This window comes from Hydra vulgaris, chromosome 12 (assembly GCF_038396675.1).
Source record: "Hydra vulgaris chromosome 12, alternate assembly HydraT2T_AEP".
Classification (NCBI taxonomy): domain Eukaryota; kingdom Metazoa; phylum Cnidaria; class Hydrozoa; order Anthoathecata; family Hydridae; genus Hydra; species Hydra vulgaris.
In genome coordinates this window covers 59955001-59972340 of record NC_088931.1, presented here as the reverse complement: position 1 = coordinate 59972340, position 17340 = coordinate 59955001, and the positions used below count along the sequence as shown (strand labels likewise).

The following is a 17340-nucleotide window of genomic DNA, read 5'->3' as shown; positions in this document are numbered from 1 at the left end:
ATACACTGGATTAATTACAACTGGTGGGTTTAATTATCCACACATAGAATGGGATGAAGACGGCGGAACAAACTGAAAAAAATTGTGATACTAGTATAAAATTTATTGAACAATATATATTTGTACCAACATTTCAAGTATCTGACAGTGAATCTACAAACACACTTGATTTACTAATGACAGAAAAAACTTTGAAAAAATTAGAGACATTGAAATAGACGCATCGCTTGGATCAATGTGGCACATAATGTATGTTCAATAGTAAAGATATAAATTACCAAAATGGAGACAATAAAAAAATAATTTTTGATTTTAATTTAATAAATAGTATAAATTATTTAAAGATTTAAAACTCGATTATCGTTACAGTGCTTTTGTACAAAAATATAATGAATTGAGTAAACTGAATATACCAAAAAAAGGAGCCAGATATGATTAAAAAATTAAAAAAGACCTATGTATAACAGACAAAGTTAAAGCTTTAATACGTAAAAAGAAAAATTTATTAATTCAGTTAAGAGCATGTAAATTCAAATATGTGAATTAAATGAGTACAAAACAGTAAAACATTTAGTCAAAAAAGACAAGACAAAAAAATCCACTATTGATTATGAAAAACAGTTTGCAAATAATGTAAAATAAAATCAAAGATTATTTTACAATTATCCGAAAGAAAACCAAAAAAAATACAATCAATGAAAAACTATGAAAATATCCTCACAGCTGACAATCATTAGATAATATATTAAACAAAAATTTTCAAACAATTTTTGTAAAGGATCATGGAGAAATTCTGGAGTTTGAAAAATGTATTACCAAAAATTTTAAATGGTATTGGATTAATTTGGTAACAAATGAGGCAGTTCAGCAAAAAGCGGATTCTCTGGGTGTCAAAAAAGGATTCAGTAGCAATGATGATAATCCATATATACATAAAAATTGTCCAAGTAACGTCCCAACTACAGAACCAGTGTCGTACCCAGACGTAATCCCATACCGTTTGACTGGTACATGCCTAAACTAACACACCCAAATTAAAAATTCCATAAGTTATAAGTCCAACATTATTAAATACAAGAAAATAAACATGTAAAAAAAAAAACATCATTTTTGTTAGCCGTACATTACATGTTATAACTATAATTATAGTGGAAAAATTTATAAAAATTTTATCATTGATAAATTTAAATTTTATCAACATTTACTTATATTTTATATATAAGTATGGAGTTATATTTACATGAATTTAAGAATGAATTTTATATTGATTAAAGTTAAACTGCATTGCTAGTGTATTTTAAAGTGCCAAATCTTAATTTAATTTAATTTTGAACCCAGAAAACTTAAAAACAGGGTTTGACTGAACTGATGAATGTGGGTCCATTTAAAGTTAAAAGAAAAATAATATGTCAAATATCAATCTTTGCTTGAAAATTTGAAAAAAGAACTCAACTTTTTACTATTTTATTAGCATTTTAAATAAAGCATTAAATTTTTTGATTTTATTTCAATTATTTTATTTAGAACAATAAAACACTTATTTTTCTATTTTGTTTGTTTTTCATTTTTTACAACTTTACATTTCATCGTTTACAACTCATATCAAAGATTTGTATTTTGAATATAGATAAAAGGTTTGCTTTGCCGTTTTCATTTTAATTATTTTATTAAGAATTTAAATAAAATGCTGTGTTTTTTTTGTAATATTTTATTAAGAAGTTAATTAAAATGTTTCTTTTTTTTCATTTTAATTATAACTATTTTATTTAAAACCTAATTAAAACGTTTGTTTTTATTTTAATATAGAATTTAAATAAAACATTTTTTTTTTGCGATTATTATTTTAATTAGTTTATTTAGAACTTAATCATTACTTTTTTCTATTTTTATTGTAACTATATTATTTAAATTTAAATAAAACATTTTTTATTCTGCTTTATCTTAATTATTTTATTTAGAAATTAAATAAAGCCATATTGTTTTGCTGTTTTTATTATAATTATTTTATTCATAATTTAAAAAAAATTTTAACTTTTGCCAAATTTAATTTATTTAAAATTTGCACAAAAAACATCGGCAAGAAATTGCCAACCTCAGACACTGTCAGGTTGGCAGTTAGGTCAGCATTGCTGAATGCTAACCCTAATTCCGAGGGCTGAATAACTATAACAAAAATTACTAGAGAAATCTAAATTCGTTATTTCAAACAGAGTATATTTTTTTATTATTTAATTCTTAAAATTGTTTTATAAATAACATAATAAAATTTTGTTTTTTTTATCACAATTGAGTTTTTTGTTTCATTTTTTTAAATATTTAATTAACTATTTTTAATAAAAATTGTAGTCAATTAGTCCGGTCAAAATAGTCAAAAAAATAGTGGTAGGTTTGCAATAATTTGCATAGAGCTGAAAATCCGTACATATGTTGGGGACATTATTATATATAAAAAATAAACCCCCACCTACCCCCGATTCCACATCTGCAAAAAAAGTTATTCAAAGGAAAAGGATAAAAACTTTTTTTGTTTTGCTTGCGCCATTTACTATCTAAAGAAAAAAAAGTTTTTGCGACATTTCTCTGATCTTGGATTAGAATAACAAAATGTTGCTAAGTTATGAAGGGGTTTTATTTTTTGTTTAGCTGTTCTAAAATAAATAATTCTTATAATTGCGATATATTTTTAAAAAATATTTACGAGTATTAATTTAGTATATTTTTTATTTAATAATTTTTTTAATATAATTTTTTTGAAAAGCCATTTTTATAAACCCTGTTTTGAAAAATAATTAACTAATATTCTTTTTCAAGATTTTTTAAACAAAATTTTCTTTTTAAAACTAAGTTTTAAATGCTAAAAGTATTTCATCATGTTACAGGTCAGTGGCAACCAGGGGGTCAGCAGGGGCATTCGCCCTTCCCAATAATTTTTGAAATAAATTGTTTTAAAGTTAATTATTAGAAAAAAGCAAGTAATTACAAATTAAGAAATAAAAAAAAAATGGATAGAAAGGACATAATTTGTTATCTGTATTTTCAACGTAAGTTTCTTTGGCAAAAAAATTTGGACCTACTACTATTTGACCTACCCAATAGTATTGCTATCCCCCCCCCCCCTCCATATAATTTTTATTCTTACATGCCTGCGTTATACTAAATTAAGTTTGTCTTAAACATTATTTCGTCTGGCTTTTGCAGTTAAATTGTTTGGTTATTTCTCATAACGACTTGTCCTACTTAATACTTTTTTACAATTGTCACAATTATCTTTTATATGTAGTAAACTTTTAACAACAAGTGTGAAACAATTCTTATTGATCGTGGAATGAAGACTTTAATTGATTCTAGATGACGTCTAAATCTGATGATTAAAACGCCATCTAGAATGCAGCAAAAAATGGTCTGATGACGTTGCAAAAAATGTTACTGTACATGTTGAGTATGATTATGATTTATTTTCTTTTTTACATTACTTTTATAAGTATTGTGTTAATTAATAATAATTAATTTAAACTAATACCATAATAGTATAAATCCTCATACTATTACGGTATTAGTTTTATTACAATTTTTCTTTAAGTGTCCAGGGCTCTCTCTGGGAAATTCAGTTAGCCCCGGACACATAAAGAAAAAATAGGTTGTACACATGTACTAACAGAAAACAAACTGTGTCAAAAAACTTTTTTAAAAGTTTAAACACTTATCTATTGAATTAGAAACAAAAAAATAATTATTTTGTACTTTAATAGTATACAAAACATAAAAGAAAAAATATTAGAAAAAACGCATGTTTCAAAACTGGAAGGTAGCCTGGGATACATAGTTAAAGCATGATTTTACCTTTTTTATACCCGAGTGACACAAATGTAATATATAATTAATTAGCATTGGAATGTTCTCAACACATTTTTTAAAAAAATTGCCTTGATATATAAGGAATGAGAAGGAAAATGTCATCATTTAGAAATATAAACATTAGCTTTTAGATAATGTAAACAAACACTTTAAAAACACCTCTTTCAAACCTTAGATCTTTTTATTGGAACTAAATGAATTACTGTTATGGGTTTGTGTATTATATTAAATGTATTATTATTTTTATAAAAACACTCCTCATTTTTAATATGTAGATACCACCTGATCATATCTCATTCACAAATACTAGTTTAAATAAAAAGTTTACACAAAAATTATACATATTAAAATGTGAATCAAATATGATACATTGCTCTTCTTGTTGTGGAAAACAATATCTTGCATTCCCAGCCAATCACTTTGACATATTATGATAGATATTTTGCATATGCCATATTTTCACACAAATAATGTTTTTATAGTATTTAAAGTCAAATAGCTTCTTTAGTTTAACTTGTACATCAAATGTCTGGAGTTACCGGACATACAGGGCTACCCGACTTCCTTAAATACTCTAAATTACCATATAATACAAATATAATCATAAAGGTTTTTATCCTGTTTTGCACTACCTGGATTAACATTCATTTTATACAAATAATATTTAAAACATAATAGCTGTGCCCTCTGAATTAGAGTTAGCATTTGGCAATGCTGATTATACTGCTGACCTGACAGTTTCTGAGGTTGGCAATTTTTTGCCGACCTCAGAATTTTACAACTTAATTTTATTTTTTATTTCAAATAGATTAAAAACCGCAAAACAAACTTTTTGTTTTAACTGTAACTAAAAAAATTAAAAAGAAAAATGAAAAAACATTTTATCTAAATTTTTAATAAAATAACTTAATAAACTACCTAAACCTAAAGAAGGTTTTAGGGTCAAATCATTATATTTCAACCAATTTAAAAAAAACTTTGTGGGGCACCATCTCTGATTTTCCTGATTTTTACATATTGTTATGTGCATCATGTAGATAGGTTAAATTTGAAATTTTAGTAACTTTTTAGAGACCTTCATTATGGTTCAAATAAAGGTCTCAAATTAATTTAGATATTTAGGTACTTAATACCTAAATATCTAAATTAATTTTAAAATGGAACCATTATTTCTTTAAATACTATTTAATTATAGGTAATTAGTGGTGTTTATGTGGTCTGGACCTCTCCCCCCCTCTCACTCACTAAGGTGAGAGGGGGAAGGGGTTTTGGGTGACACCAAACAAATTCAACTAACTTTAAGTAATTTAATTAAGTTTTGTTAATTTCCTTTTAAGACCATTACATTGTATATTTGCTGGAAAATCTCGCAAACATTTTTGATAGTTACTATGAAAATTTGAATCTTATGGTAAAAGCATGAAAAAATGTAATAAAGATCTAACGGCCTTAACTGTATATTCATTAGAAAATGAATTATGTATGTTTCATACTAGAAAATGAATGCTTATATCTTTGTAAGTTGGTTGCCCTTCTTCCCCCTTTGATTTGTGCCACCCCAAACCCCTTCCCCCCACCTTAGTGAGTGGGGGGGGGGGGAAGGGGTCCAGACCACATAAACACCACTAATTACCTATAATTAAATAGAATTTAAAGAAATAATGGTTTCATTTTGAAATTTATTTAGATATTTAGGTATTAAGTACCTAAATATCTAAATTAATTTAGAGACCTTTATTTGAACCATAATGAAGGTCTCTAAAAAGTTACTGCCCCCTTTATTTGTGCCCCTATCTACTATAAAGACCAGATCAAGGAGAGGACAACCAATCATAACTTTCCTTTTATTAAGAAATAAATTATAATTAGTTGCACCCTTTACATAGGCCAGTTGACAGATTAGAGGGCACTGGTTTCTAGTAACACATACAACCATTGAAGATTGAAAAATAGGGTAATTTAAAAATGCTGGCATTTTTGGTGTGGATTTGACAAGTTTATAATGTTTGCATTTTCAGATAGTTAGGTCTAATGGTCTTATATGCTTTTAATCTTAGATTTAGAAATAATCTTTAGAAAACAAAGTGTTAGAAAACATAATCTTTAGAAAACAAAGTGTTAGAAAAATTTACAAGCATCTCAAAATGGCTGAAAATTGGACTTTTTAGGCGAGTGGACTTTTAGATATATTTAAGTTCTAAACTGCAACAAGCTGCCTATATTTTGCCTGTTTATTGCAGACAGTAGTAGCTAATCAGAAAAGCTATCTGTAAAGACTTGTGGGTGAACAGAATAATGCTACAGTTAGTTTCATTTTGGCATATTTTAGCAATTTTATGATTTTTTCTAAAGTTGAGAGGTCATAATTTTTTTCTAATTTAACACAAGTTAATAAAAACCACTTATCTAAAGAGAGAACTATCCAGAAAATAGTTCTAGAAAAAATGAGATACTTGTTGAAAGTGAGAAAAAAGTTATACAGTTCTAAAGTAGTCTGTTTTGACCATTTGTAAATCAAGGGGGGCCACTGTGTCATGTTTGTAAGGCTGTAACCTATCTACATGATGCACATAACAATATGTAAAAATCAGGAAAATCAGAGATGGTGAGCCACAGGCAATTGGTTGAAATATAATGATTTGACCCTTTATTCAAATTCTAAATGAAATAATTAAAATAAAAACAGCAAAATGTTTTATTTAAATTTTAAACAAGTTAATTTAAAACACAACAAAAAAATATTTTATTTAAACTTAAATAAAATAATTAAGATAAAAACGAAAATTATAATTAAATTCAAACTTAAATGATACAAAAACAAAAACAAAAAAAATGCTGCATTTTATTCTGATTCTTGATAAAATAATAAATAAATTTTACTTAAATTATAAACAAAACAATTAAAAGTAAAAAAGAAAAAAAGAACAATTTAAAAAATTTTAAACAACAAAATAATTAAGATAAAAAAGTAAAATTGGAAAAACTTTTTTTCGTTTTTCAATTTTATTTTAATCATTTTATTTATTAATAATAAATGATTAAAATAAAATTGAAAAACAAGAGAAACTCAAGCATTGATGTTTGAAAGAAAAGTCGACAAACTCAGTTTTTCTGTAAATTTTATGTTAAACACTTGCACCTTCGTTAAATTATTGAACCCTGTTTTAAAATTATGTGTCAACCTGATTCCGACTTAAATGTTTTTAAGTTTTTTTGCTGACCTTATTTTTTATAACTACATGGGCTAGTTGTAAGAGTCTTATGAAAGAACTTCGTTATTTTTGTAATAGTAAATTTGTTGTTTTTTCTGCAAATAATTTTGCAACTTAGTAAATTTGAAGTAACTTTTTTTTTTTGTTTTTGTTTTTTTTGTTGTTCACCTCCTCAAGGCCGAGAAGGCCACTACAGATAAGGAGGCTACTTAATAGTGGTTATAATCGTCTCTCAACTCTATAACTCTGAAACACGAACCTTGAGGAACAAGGCCGCTGCGCGGAGAAACAACTTGCCCCTTAAACAACTGTTAATTGGATATCATCTTTTTTTTAAAAAAACAAAGAGTTGTAATTGGTGATAACATGTCAATATGGCTTGATATTGTTATTGATGTATCTCAAAGTTATGTCCTTCGACCTATATTATTCTTGATATTTGTGAGTGATCTACTGTCCATTGTTAACTCAAGTTGCAAATTATATGCAGATGATAGTAAATTAATCAAAGTTAGAGAAAATATTAAAGATCATGAGTCATTGCAAAATGACATTTTACCTATACCTTAATATTTAGTAGACAAAGTTGAATGTTGAAAAGTGTTTAATAATGCATATAGGTAAAAAGAACTCACAACAGTAGGACCCATGACAGCAAAAAGCATACATTAGGGACAACAGTAAGTGAAAAAGATTTAGGTGTTAATATTTTTATTAGACCTTAAATAATGTTATCGAGTGAGATCAGCAACAACAAAAACCCAAAGAGGGTCTAATTAAACATATTTTCAAATGGTAAAATGACTATTGAGATGATGATTGATGAGATGAGAAATGAGATTTTGTGAGACTGTTTGAGTTTGCTATTTATTGATGAATTAATGAAAGTACAAAGAAGTGAAAAGAACATAATAGTGATCAGTTTAACAACATTGAAGAAAAGACCAGATTTTAAACAACAATATAAATGAATGCACAACATAGACAAAATAAGTTAGTACAGAAATCCATAATCAACCATCTTTAACTAGTTCAGGTTTTGATTCTTTTGTATGGAACAACAGATACAGATTAGAAAGAGAAATTGTAACATCATGTTTAAAGAAATACCATTACTTCACCAATTAAGCTTGTAATACTTGGAATTTGTTAACAAATGAGATCATAGAAACAAGATTGTTGAATATTCAAAAAGCGCAAAATGATAAAAATTTTGTTAACTAGTGTTGACAAATTGTGTAAGCTGTCTCTAATAGGATGCATGCATAATGTTCCAAAATTTAATTATTTTTGAAATATTTCATTATATTTAAAACAAAAAAAATTTTATTGTTACAACAAACTTGTTTTAAAGTAACTTATCATATGCATCAATATGAACCACATAAAATAATAAACAAAAACTATTGAATCAAAATTAATTTCTAAAGAAAAAACTATGCAAAGTGAGTAACTTTGTACCAACTTTGATAAAGAATATAACTTTTTGAATAAAAGAAATGTTTTCCAAAATTATTTAGATAAAAAAAGTTGTGCATAACTGATATTTATTGAGAAAAATGGTGAATTCACTGCATCCACCAAATCCTCAGTAGTCTATCATAAATTCAAGTTCAAAGACAGATTGACTTGATTTAAATATCATATTCAACATTATATTAGCTCATTTTTTGCTTACACTCATGAATACATGAAGTTTGTATTCATTTTTCGTCTCATTTAATGTTTAAAAGATATTTTTGGTAACTTGCTATACACAGCATTAGGACTAAATGAAATCAAACCATAAGCTTAAAGTTCATACAATAAATTTATTTCCAATCTTTCATTAACAAATGTCATTAAAAAATTCAGCAATATTGAGAAATTTTCCTTTGGTAATGTTACAAAATGGCAAGCTTGCCATCCTGAAGATATTTCTTTATGTGTGTTTTTTTACTGATGCAAAGAATCCAACATCAAGATTCTTTACCAAAGAATTCTTTTTCTAGCTTGTTTCTCAAAGCATGGTAATGAGGTTAGATAAACTAATCTTAGGAAGTAACTTTATCAAACAAACTAGGTTTAATTCTATTAAAACAAGAATGTTTTAGACCACTTTTTGTCCATGAGCCATATAAATGAGTACTTTTTGTAGTAGAATTACTCCTACACAATTTCTACAAAAACATCATAAAGAAGCAAACCTTACTGATGTTTATCATTTTAGGGTACATCAAGGAGACTTAATCATCAGCAGGAACATTAAAAGATTTTTAGTCTACACCTTTGTGAATTTAAATAGCTGAAACAGTTTTAAAAAGATCTATTATTTTATTAAAAAATAAAAAAACATGCTTTTTAGGTTATTTTATTTTACGAAACTTTTGTAAACTTTATAAATACAACTTTTATACCACAAAAGCAACCAATGAGAAATACTATCTTTTCAAAAGTAACTAAAAAAAGTATGATTAATAAAACAAATAAAATTGAATACCAACTACAAGATACGTTATTTGATATCATGAAATAACTATAAATTGAATGTTTAAATGAAAAATTACAAACTTAACTGCACAGCTTATGTGGTTAAATTTGTAACTTTAGAGTCTTGAATAACAAACTTGAATAAAAAAACTTAGTTTTTATATATTAAATAAAAAAAACAATAAGTAATAAAAATTACATAAACTCAAAAAACTCATTTAAATCTTACCATGGTTTTATTTAGAGCAAAATTAATGTGTGTAAAACAATTTTAAATTATTTTAAAAGTTTAAAACAAATGATATTTAATATCAATAAACTGATAAAAATATATATATTATTCTCTTACAATATTTTTCTTTTAAAAGAATGCACACATTTTAGCATATATGGCAATATAGCAATACCGTGCAAGGGTTCTAATCTAGCTTTAAAAACATTTTAAATGAATTTAATTGGTATGTTACATTTCTGCAACATTATGCATTAAGGTCCTAAAATAAAAGATTAAAATATTTAACAGTATAATATGAATCTATATATTGCATCAACTATAAAAATATAATCTAACAATCAGCAGTATAATGATTTTTTAATATATTATTTACTGGACTTCGTTTTTTGAAAAAAACATTTTAAGAAATCATAAAAACTTTCTATAACATTTTTAAAAAACATTATTTCAAACTTATCTTTAAGACAATACTTAAGAATATAACACTTTTTCTCCTTTGTTTTTTATAACATACTATCATACATTTTTTGAGATAACTGAGTAAATTAACTTTCGGACTATATTTAAGAAAATAACAACTTCACCAATAATATAAAATAATTGACACAAAAAATTGTCAAAAAAATTATTTTTCATTTTTATTGTGTTTATCTTAGATTTTCTACCAGAATTTCTGTTATAAAACTATTACAAATGGAAAAATGACTTTAACAAAACTTAGGTTTATTTTTTTGGAAGTAGATACAAACATTAAACTGTATCTATTTCAAATTTAAGCCCTGATTGGTTGATTAGGAACAAATTAAGACCATTTTTTTTAATATATAGCCTAAAAAAGTGACTGCATCATTTCAAAGTTCAAATTGAATATACTCTAAAACCTGTTTTTTTCAGTCCATGAAATTTGTAAAATTTGAAGGACCTCACTTTAGATTAGTACTTTTTACAAATAGTAAAGTTACTAACTTAAAGTACAAACTAAAATCTACAATACAATAAAGTAATATTTTTAATAACTGTAATAATAGTTTAAAAACATAAAAATAACAATTTGTGTGAGTTTTCTCAAAACTAAAAATTCACAGAAAAAAAATTGTGCAGTAAACATAACAACATAAGTATGTTATGAAGGTATATTGTATGCATCAAATTTTTTATAGTAAACAATAATGTACCTCCTTCGCCTATATCTTTGACAACCGTATATGAAATACCATTAACTGAGACTTTATTTGTTGCTATTCCACAACATGTTTGACCCATGTTTTTCTTATTTACTAAATTGAACACAGTATATACAATAATTATTTTATATTATTTAATTTAATAAATAAATTATAACTGATTATAACATTGAATTCAAGCTGCAACCTTATAAAGTGTTCATGAAGTCACAATATGACAACAACAACACCAACAACAATAACATTAGCAATAGCAACAATAACGATATAATTACCAGAAACTAAAAAATTATATAACCTAACAATATTGTATGTAGTATTGTATGTATATTTTTTTATGTAAATTTGCATTTACTTTGTTTATTTATATTTGTCTATGTGTGAACTTCCTTCCTATCTTTGTGACCTTATGTCATTTAACTTGTGTTTTCTCACACATACTTTCTGACTCATTTTATCTCACCTGTTCATTCTCTCTATTTTTCATTTTTGTTAGCCTTTCTTCTTTAATTTTTTTGCTTAGATTTTGATTTTAATATTGTTCCTTTTTTTTTTTTTTTTTTTTTTTTTTGACTTGGTTTATTGTAGTTTACTTTCTTTATACTTTCCTTGTCCTAATATTTTTATTTATTTTTTGTTTATTTTATTGTTTTTGTTTATTTTTGTTTTTGTTTTTTGTTTTTGTTAATTTTATTAAGGTGTCACTCTATTGACTAGTTTTTAACTATATGGGTGATACCGAACCTAATTTTGTAAATTATAATTAAATTTATAATTTTTAATTTTATGGTTGAACAAATAGCTAGAATAAAGAAACAGTAATATATATTATTTTACATACATAAATTACTAGACAGACAGATTACTAGACAGATAAACAAATTTTTCTAAAAATTTTACAATTGATTTGTTTATAGTCTCTTGTGGTCCGAAAAGGTAAGTATATCGCGAAGAAAAAATCTTTTTGTTTTTCCACTTTTTGAAAATTTCGAGTTATTGATTGTGTTAAGTACTTCAAAATTATGTTTTATTACTATATTGAAATCTAAGTTATAATCAAAAAAGTTACAGAGAAAACGTAAGTAACAAAAATATTTTTATATGCCGTCTCCTAAAGTTTTTATTTTTTAAAGCGTTTTATCTCAAAACTCAAAAATGTGGAGATAGAACAAAACAATTCTAACCTCGCAATATTTAACAAGGGTTTGCTGCAGAATAATTTGGTGGGCTTCAAAATAAGATTGAAAATACAAAAATAGATAAGAAAAATTTTCAAAAACGGGGTTTATTGGATTGCAGAACAATAAATTTACCATAAATTAGTCAGAAATTGTCAGGGTCAACACGTGTAAGTGAACGGGAGGAAGGAGACAGGACCGTTCTTTATAGAGGCGTAGGGGTGTGCATAACCTCCTACTAAAACCTTATTCAAAAATTCTTCAGCAAATTTGAACCTCTATTCAACAAATACAAAAAAAACAAGTACCTTTCATTATTTATATTTGTTGAAATTCATTTAAAAATTGGTTTCTATAAAATGACGCAGCATAGCTCATCCTTGTTTTATAGTAGAGTGGTCTAGTAATTTAGGGGGTATGCAAAAGGGTAAAAGTTTTTAAGTTTAGAAAGTAAATAGTCAGAAAAAAAGGAAACACTTTAAAATTAAAATTATACTAGAGTATGTTAAGATGTTACTAACAATTATACTGGTGTTGTCGAAACCCAAAATGTTCATCTAACTCTTAATATTTATTTATTTTAGTTTAAAAACTTAGTTATTTTTTAATATAAGATTTTAAAATAATTACTCGAAAAAAATTAGTATTAAATATTTAAGATAAAAGAAATTTTTTAAAAACCGAAGAATATTCTAGAATTACCCCTGCGCGTTCACATACATAAACGTACACACTCACAATGCATGGTTGATAAATGCTCGTCATAATTTTATAATCATATTTGAAACATGCTCATCATAGTTTCTACACAAATAGTACCGTCAATTATTGTAATAACTTGTGGATTACATGAAAAATGATTCCGTCGGTTAATGGGTTGAAAAATAGAATTGATAAGAATTTTTTTTTTACAGCTGCAAATAGTATATATTTTACTGAAGATACACTATATAGTATATAGTATATATTACTGAAGCTGCGCGCTTATTACAGTTTGCCACTTTTAGCCCTAACCCTCAAATTGAGGACCAAAAAAATGACAATATACCCAGTAATTTAGAGACACTCACAGTTTATTTGGTACAAAAATTAAAATCTGGTCGCACCGTCTGAGAGAGAAAACTGAATTTGAAGTTAGATGGTCTCTACAACATTTTCAACATAAAAAACATGCCGGCTGAATAAAATGATGGGTAAATATCAATGTTCCATTTAGTGATATAAATGTGATTTTTCATTGATTTTATATGTTCTTATTAAAATAGAACCATTTTTTAGGTTTTTGTTCCTATTTGAGGCTCAAACGTACCAACTAGAAAGCAAAACTTTATACGCCATTTTTAGCACTGTCAGTTTCTATAAAAATAATGCAAATAGCATTACAACTTTCAAACTGTATAAGGACATAGAGTATACAAAGGGCTTTCAGCAGAAAAAGGAATGGAACAATTATCTTTTCGTTAGGCTTATTTATGGGGCTTTAAAGTGAGGCTACTAAAGGAATCATTTTTACTGTTTTTTCAGCTTTTGATAATTTTTGTACCTGTAATTGTATTTTTTGCTTAATAAAGTCATAAGGATACAAAAATATAGGAAAATGAAAACTTGGGTTGCCAACTGCTTTATTTACTGCTTTTTTAAGTAACAGGTTTGCTTGTAGATAATAAATATTTAAATCATAGTAATGAAAGCGTCACAAAAAGTATTATTTTTCCCATCTGATCATTAATTGTTTTAAAAATACATGAAAAATTCTCTCTTGACTAATTTTCTTACAACAAAACAGGTTTTAAATTGTTTGGAACAAGACATGCTTTACAAAAACAGTAACTTAAATTCCACATAAAAAATATTCTGTATTTGAGAACAATCAGAAATTTGAACTAAAGATCTTTATCTTATTCAGCCTTTAATCTAAAGATACTTACTGTTGTAGAGTAGCACGCAGTTAAACAATTGCTTTCCATAGTTGGGGTTGTCCAAACCTGTTTTAGATCTTGCCCAATGGAAGCTGAAGTCTGAATGAAGTGCCACAGATGATTGCTCACTAAAACGACCGAGTCCAGTGTTAAAAATTTTGATGAACTTTTCGATATGATGAAAAACAACGTGAACTTTTGGAGTCACTGTGACCGGCAGAGTCATGTACCATTCTTGAAATGCATTGATGTGAACTTCAAATTGTTGAAAGATTGTTTCCGAAGCAAGAATGAGCAACACTTCGAAATTGTTTAAAACTTCGAAATTGTTTAAAAGCCTTGACAAAATTTATGGCAGGATCAACTTGATGTTTGGTCACAAGCCCATTTAAAAGATCTGTATTGTTGAGAAGCTTTATGCAGTCATTTCCAGCAAACTCTCCACCGTGGTAGGGTTGAATGTTCAAATGCAACTTTGAAGGCCATTCGTTGGTTCCTTCCCAGATTCTCTGAAGACCCTTGCAAAGATGATTCACCACCCAAAGCAAAAGGTGCAGTTCTATTGGAGCAATCAATATTTCAATGAATTAATAATTATTGATTAATTCATGCTTAAGAAGCTACTGACAGTTTAGAGATTTTTTTTGTTATAAACTTTATAATTATAAATAGATTATAGATTATAATATTTAATAGATTATAAATCTACTTTTCTAACTTTCTCATTTTTGTTATGAACTGATTTGCTATAAAATAATGATTACTTTCTTTACTTATATTTTATATTTTTACAAACCATTAGACATTTTTGTAGAATTTATTGGTGTAATCTAAAAAGGCAAAAGCAAGTTTTTACTCCTAAGAACTTGTTGGTCTTCTTTTTTTTCCCTCTTTTTTTACATTTAGATCTATTTTGGCAGAAGTCTATGTGTTTTTTAATGTACTTTATCATCTCTAATAAAACTGTTTGCTTTCATTTACAAACTGAAACCTCACTTATATGAAGAATAAATCATAAATAATAGAAAAATTAAAATTTATTTTAATCCATAATGTTTTCTTTGCATTAGATTTTGATGAGCAACAAGAAAAATTTGAAACCAATTTTTTCTGTGTTTACATCCTCTTTAACATAGTTGGCAAAGGTGTGCTAAAAAAATTTGTTATTACATATTAGTTCAAAAACTTTTTTGGTTGAGGACTAGTTCGAATAGATTAACACTTGCTCCATAACTCCAAGCCTCAATTCCTTGATTATAAATACACTTTTTCTTCTCTTTAGCGTGATTATAATCAAGGAAATAAAGGAAGTTTCTTCCCAGGTTTTAATGGTATGTAGTCTAGTTGTTAAGTATCCCAGTTACGTTACGCAGATTAATAATATAATATTAACGGGTATAATGTGGGAATAAAGTGCGGTAAAGTTCTTCTAACCGTGACCCTAAGCATATTGCTGCTTCAATTTAAACCCACATCGATGTAGCAGCATTTTTTTGCATGTTGTGCATGAAGCCCCCGCCCCTAATCTTATTTCCGCATTTTACCTAATAAAAGTTGTCGCATTTTACCAATACCCATAATATGCCTTATTTAATTAATATAAATTGATATTATAAGATTATTTAGTATTAACTTTAGAAGAAAGTAAATTAATTTATACTTTTAACTATTATGATAAATCTATCATATATATTCTGAAAAAATATATTTTTATGGATATTTACAAATAGTAATTCTACTAATCACCAAAAATACCAAAAATACATAAACTTTATACATATAATTAGTAATAGTTATAAAAATAATAATGATAATAATAATAACAACAATAAAAATAGTTATTATGATAATAATAATAGAAATAATAATGATAATAATAATATCTATATAATAATAATAATATATGGTAATAATAATGATAATATCTAAAAATAACGATAGATAATTTACTTTTATCTAATTACAACAGATTGGTTGAACAAAAATTGCGTAAATGATCCTAATCTACCGTATGAAATGTAGTTTTAACATCACACACAATTACAAATAACTGTTTGAAGGGTTTGCAAGAATGATAACTTGTATATATATATATATATATATATATATATATATATATTTTTTTCTAATGATTTTTTCAACTGCATATTATATCAAGTTAGGGTTAAAAGAGAGTATCTACGTATAAGGAACAAAAAATATATTTTTCTGATTAAAAACTGGTTAGGGTTGGGCGGGGCTAGTGGAACATAGAGTTAAGGTGGGGAACACTTGAAAACTATGCGTTGTTTACGAAAACATTTAATAGTTAAAAGATAGAGATAGAGAATAGTTAAAGTTATACTTCTAGTAGAGAAAAAAAAACTTTAATTCTGACACACCCGAGATTGGTTGAACTAAAATTGCGTAAATGATCCTGATCTACCATATGAACTTTTTTTTAAATGTTGTTACAACCTTTTCACTCCGAAACACAAACCTTGACAAACCCAGCTGTTGGACGCGAAAAAAAGTTAATTGTAGTACTACCGGTGGCAAATTGGGGTTTGAATTACTATTGTATAAATTTTCAAAGATTTCGCACTTCCTTTTATTATTAGAAAGATTAAAACCAATTTTAAATTATTTTTATCTTTTACGCCGTAAATAAAAACAATTAAGTTACTTGGATTATTTATATTGTAATTAAAAATATTTTTTTACAAATTTTTACAATAAATTAGTAATAGTAATTACATCTTATGTTCGATAAATTATTATGGCTGGATAAAAAATGTACAATGGGATTAATTTTGACACGATAAATATTTAAAAAATATTTTTTGCCTTCATATTATAAAAAGAATGTAAACAGTGATTAACCACTCTCACGTTAACATCACCACGTTGGATCGTAATTATCTTTGAGATGCAACGTCGGATCTGCTTTCAAACTGTTTATCATAACATGCTCTGCACACATAGGGCATTTCGTATCATCACCACTAAGTAAACTGTAACAACATATCAATAATTAGAAACTAAATTGTAACAAAATTTCAATAATTAAAAATTAAAGTGAAATAAAAAATAATCTTAACTTCTATGTGGAAAATCTGAATTTTTGATAGTTTATATTTCGATACCTTGTTTAGTTATATGCATTATTTTTAATCGTTTTACACCACAAAAAACAAAAAAAACCTTTGAAATCGCAGAAGCATGGTAATATTAAATAATAACCTTTTAAATTCTGTACACAAGGCAGGAAAAGAGCAATTTGGACAAACGCACCAATCCTCCTTTACC

General features: G+C 26.3%; 2 protein-coding genes across 2 annotated transcripts in view; both read right to left on the bottom strand.

Annotated features, from left to right (window-relative positions):
- LOC105844890 (probable serine/threonine-protein kinase DDB_G0291350) overlaps positions 1-11074 on the bottom strand; it is a 43273-nt gene extending 32199 nt beyond the window's left edge. Inside the window, exon 1 of the mRNA XM_065813933.1 lies at positions 10947-11074. Within this exon, the coding sequence (XP_065670005.1) occupies positions 10947-11034 (88 nt within the window). The 5' untranslated portion in view covers positions 11035-11074. The remainder of the gene's footprint in view (positions 1-10946) is intronic.
- Positions 11075-16713: 5639 nt separating this feature from the next.
- The window catches only part of LOC100212445 (WD repeat-containing protein 19), a 76942-nt gene continuing 76315 nt past the window's right edge, over positions 16714-17340 (bottom strand). The window contains exons 47-48 of the mRNA XM_065813931.1: positions 17275-17340; positions 16714-17045 (exon numbers count right to left, since the gene is read on the bottom strand). The exon at positions 17275-17340 is cut by the window's right edge and continues 11 nt beyond it. Of these exons, the coding sequence (XP_065670003.1) occupies positions 16931-17045; positions 17275-17340 (181 nt within the window). The 3' untranslated portion in view covers positions 16714-16930. The remainder of the gene's footprint in view (positions 17046-17274) is intronic.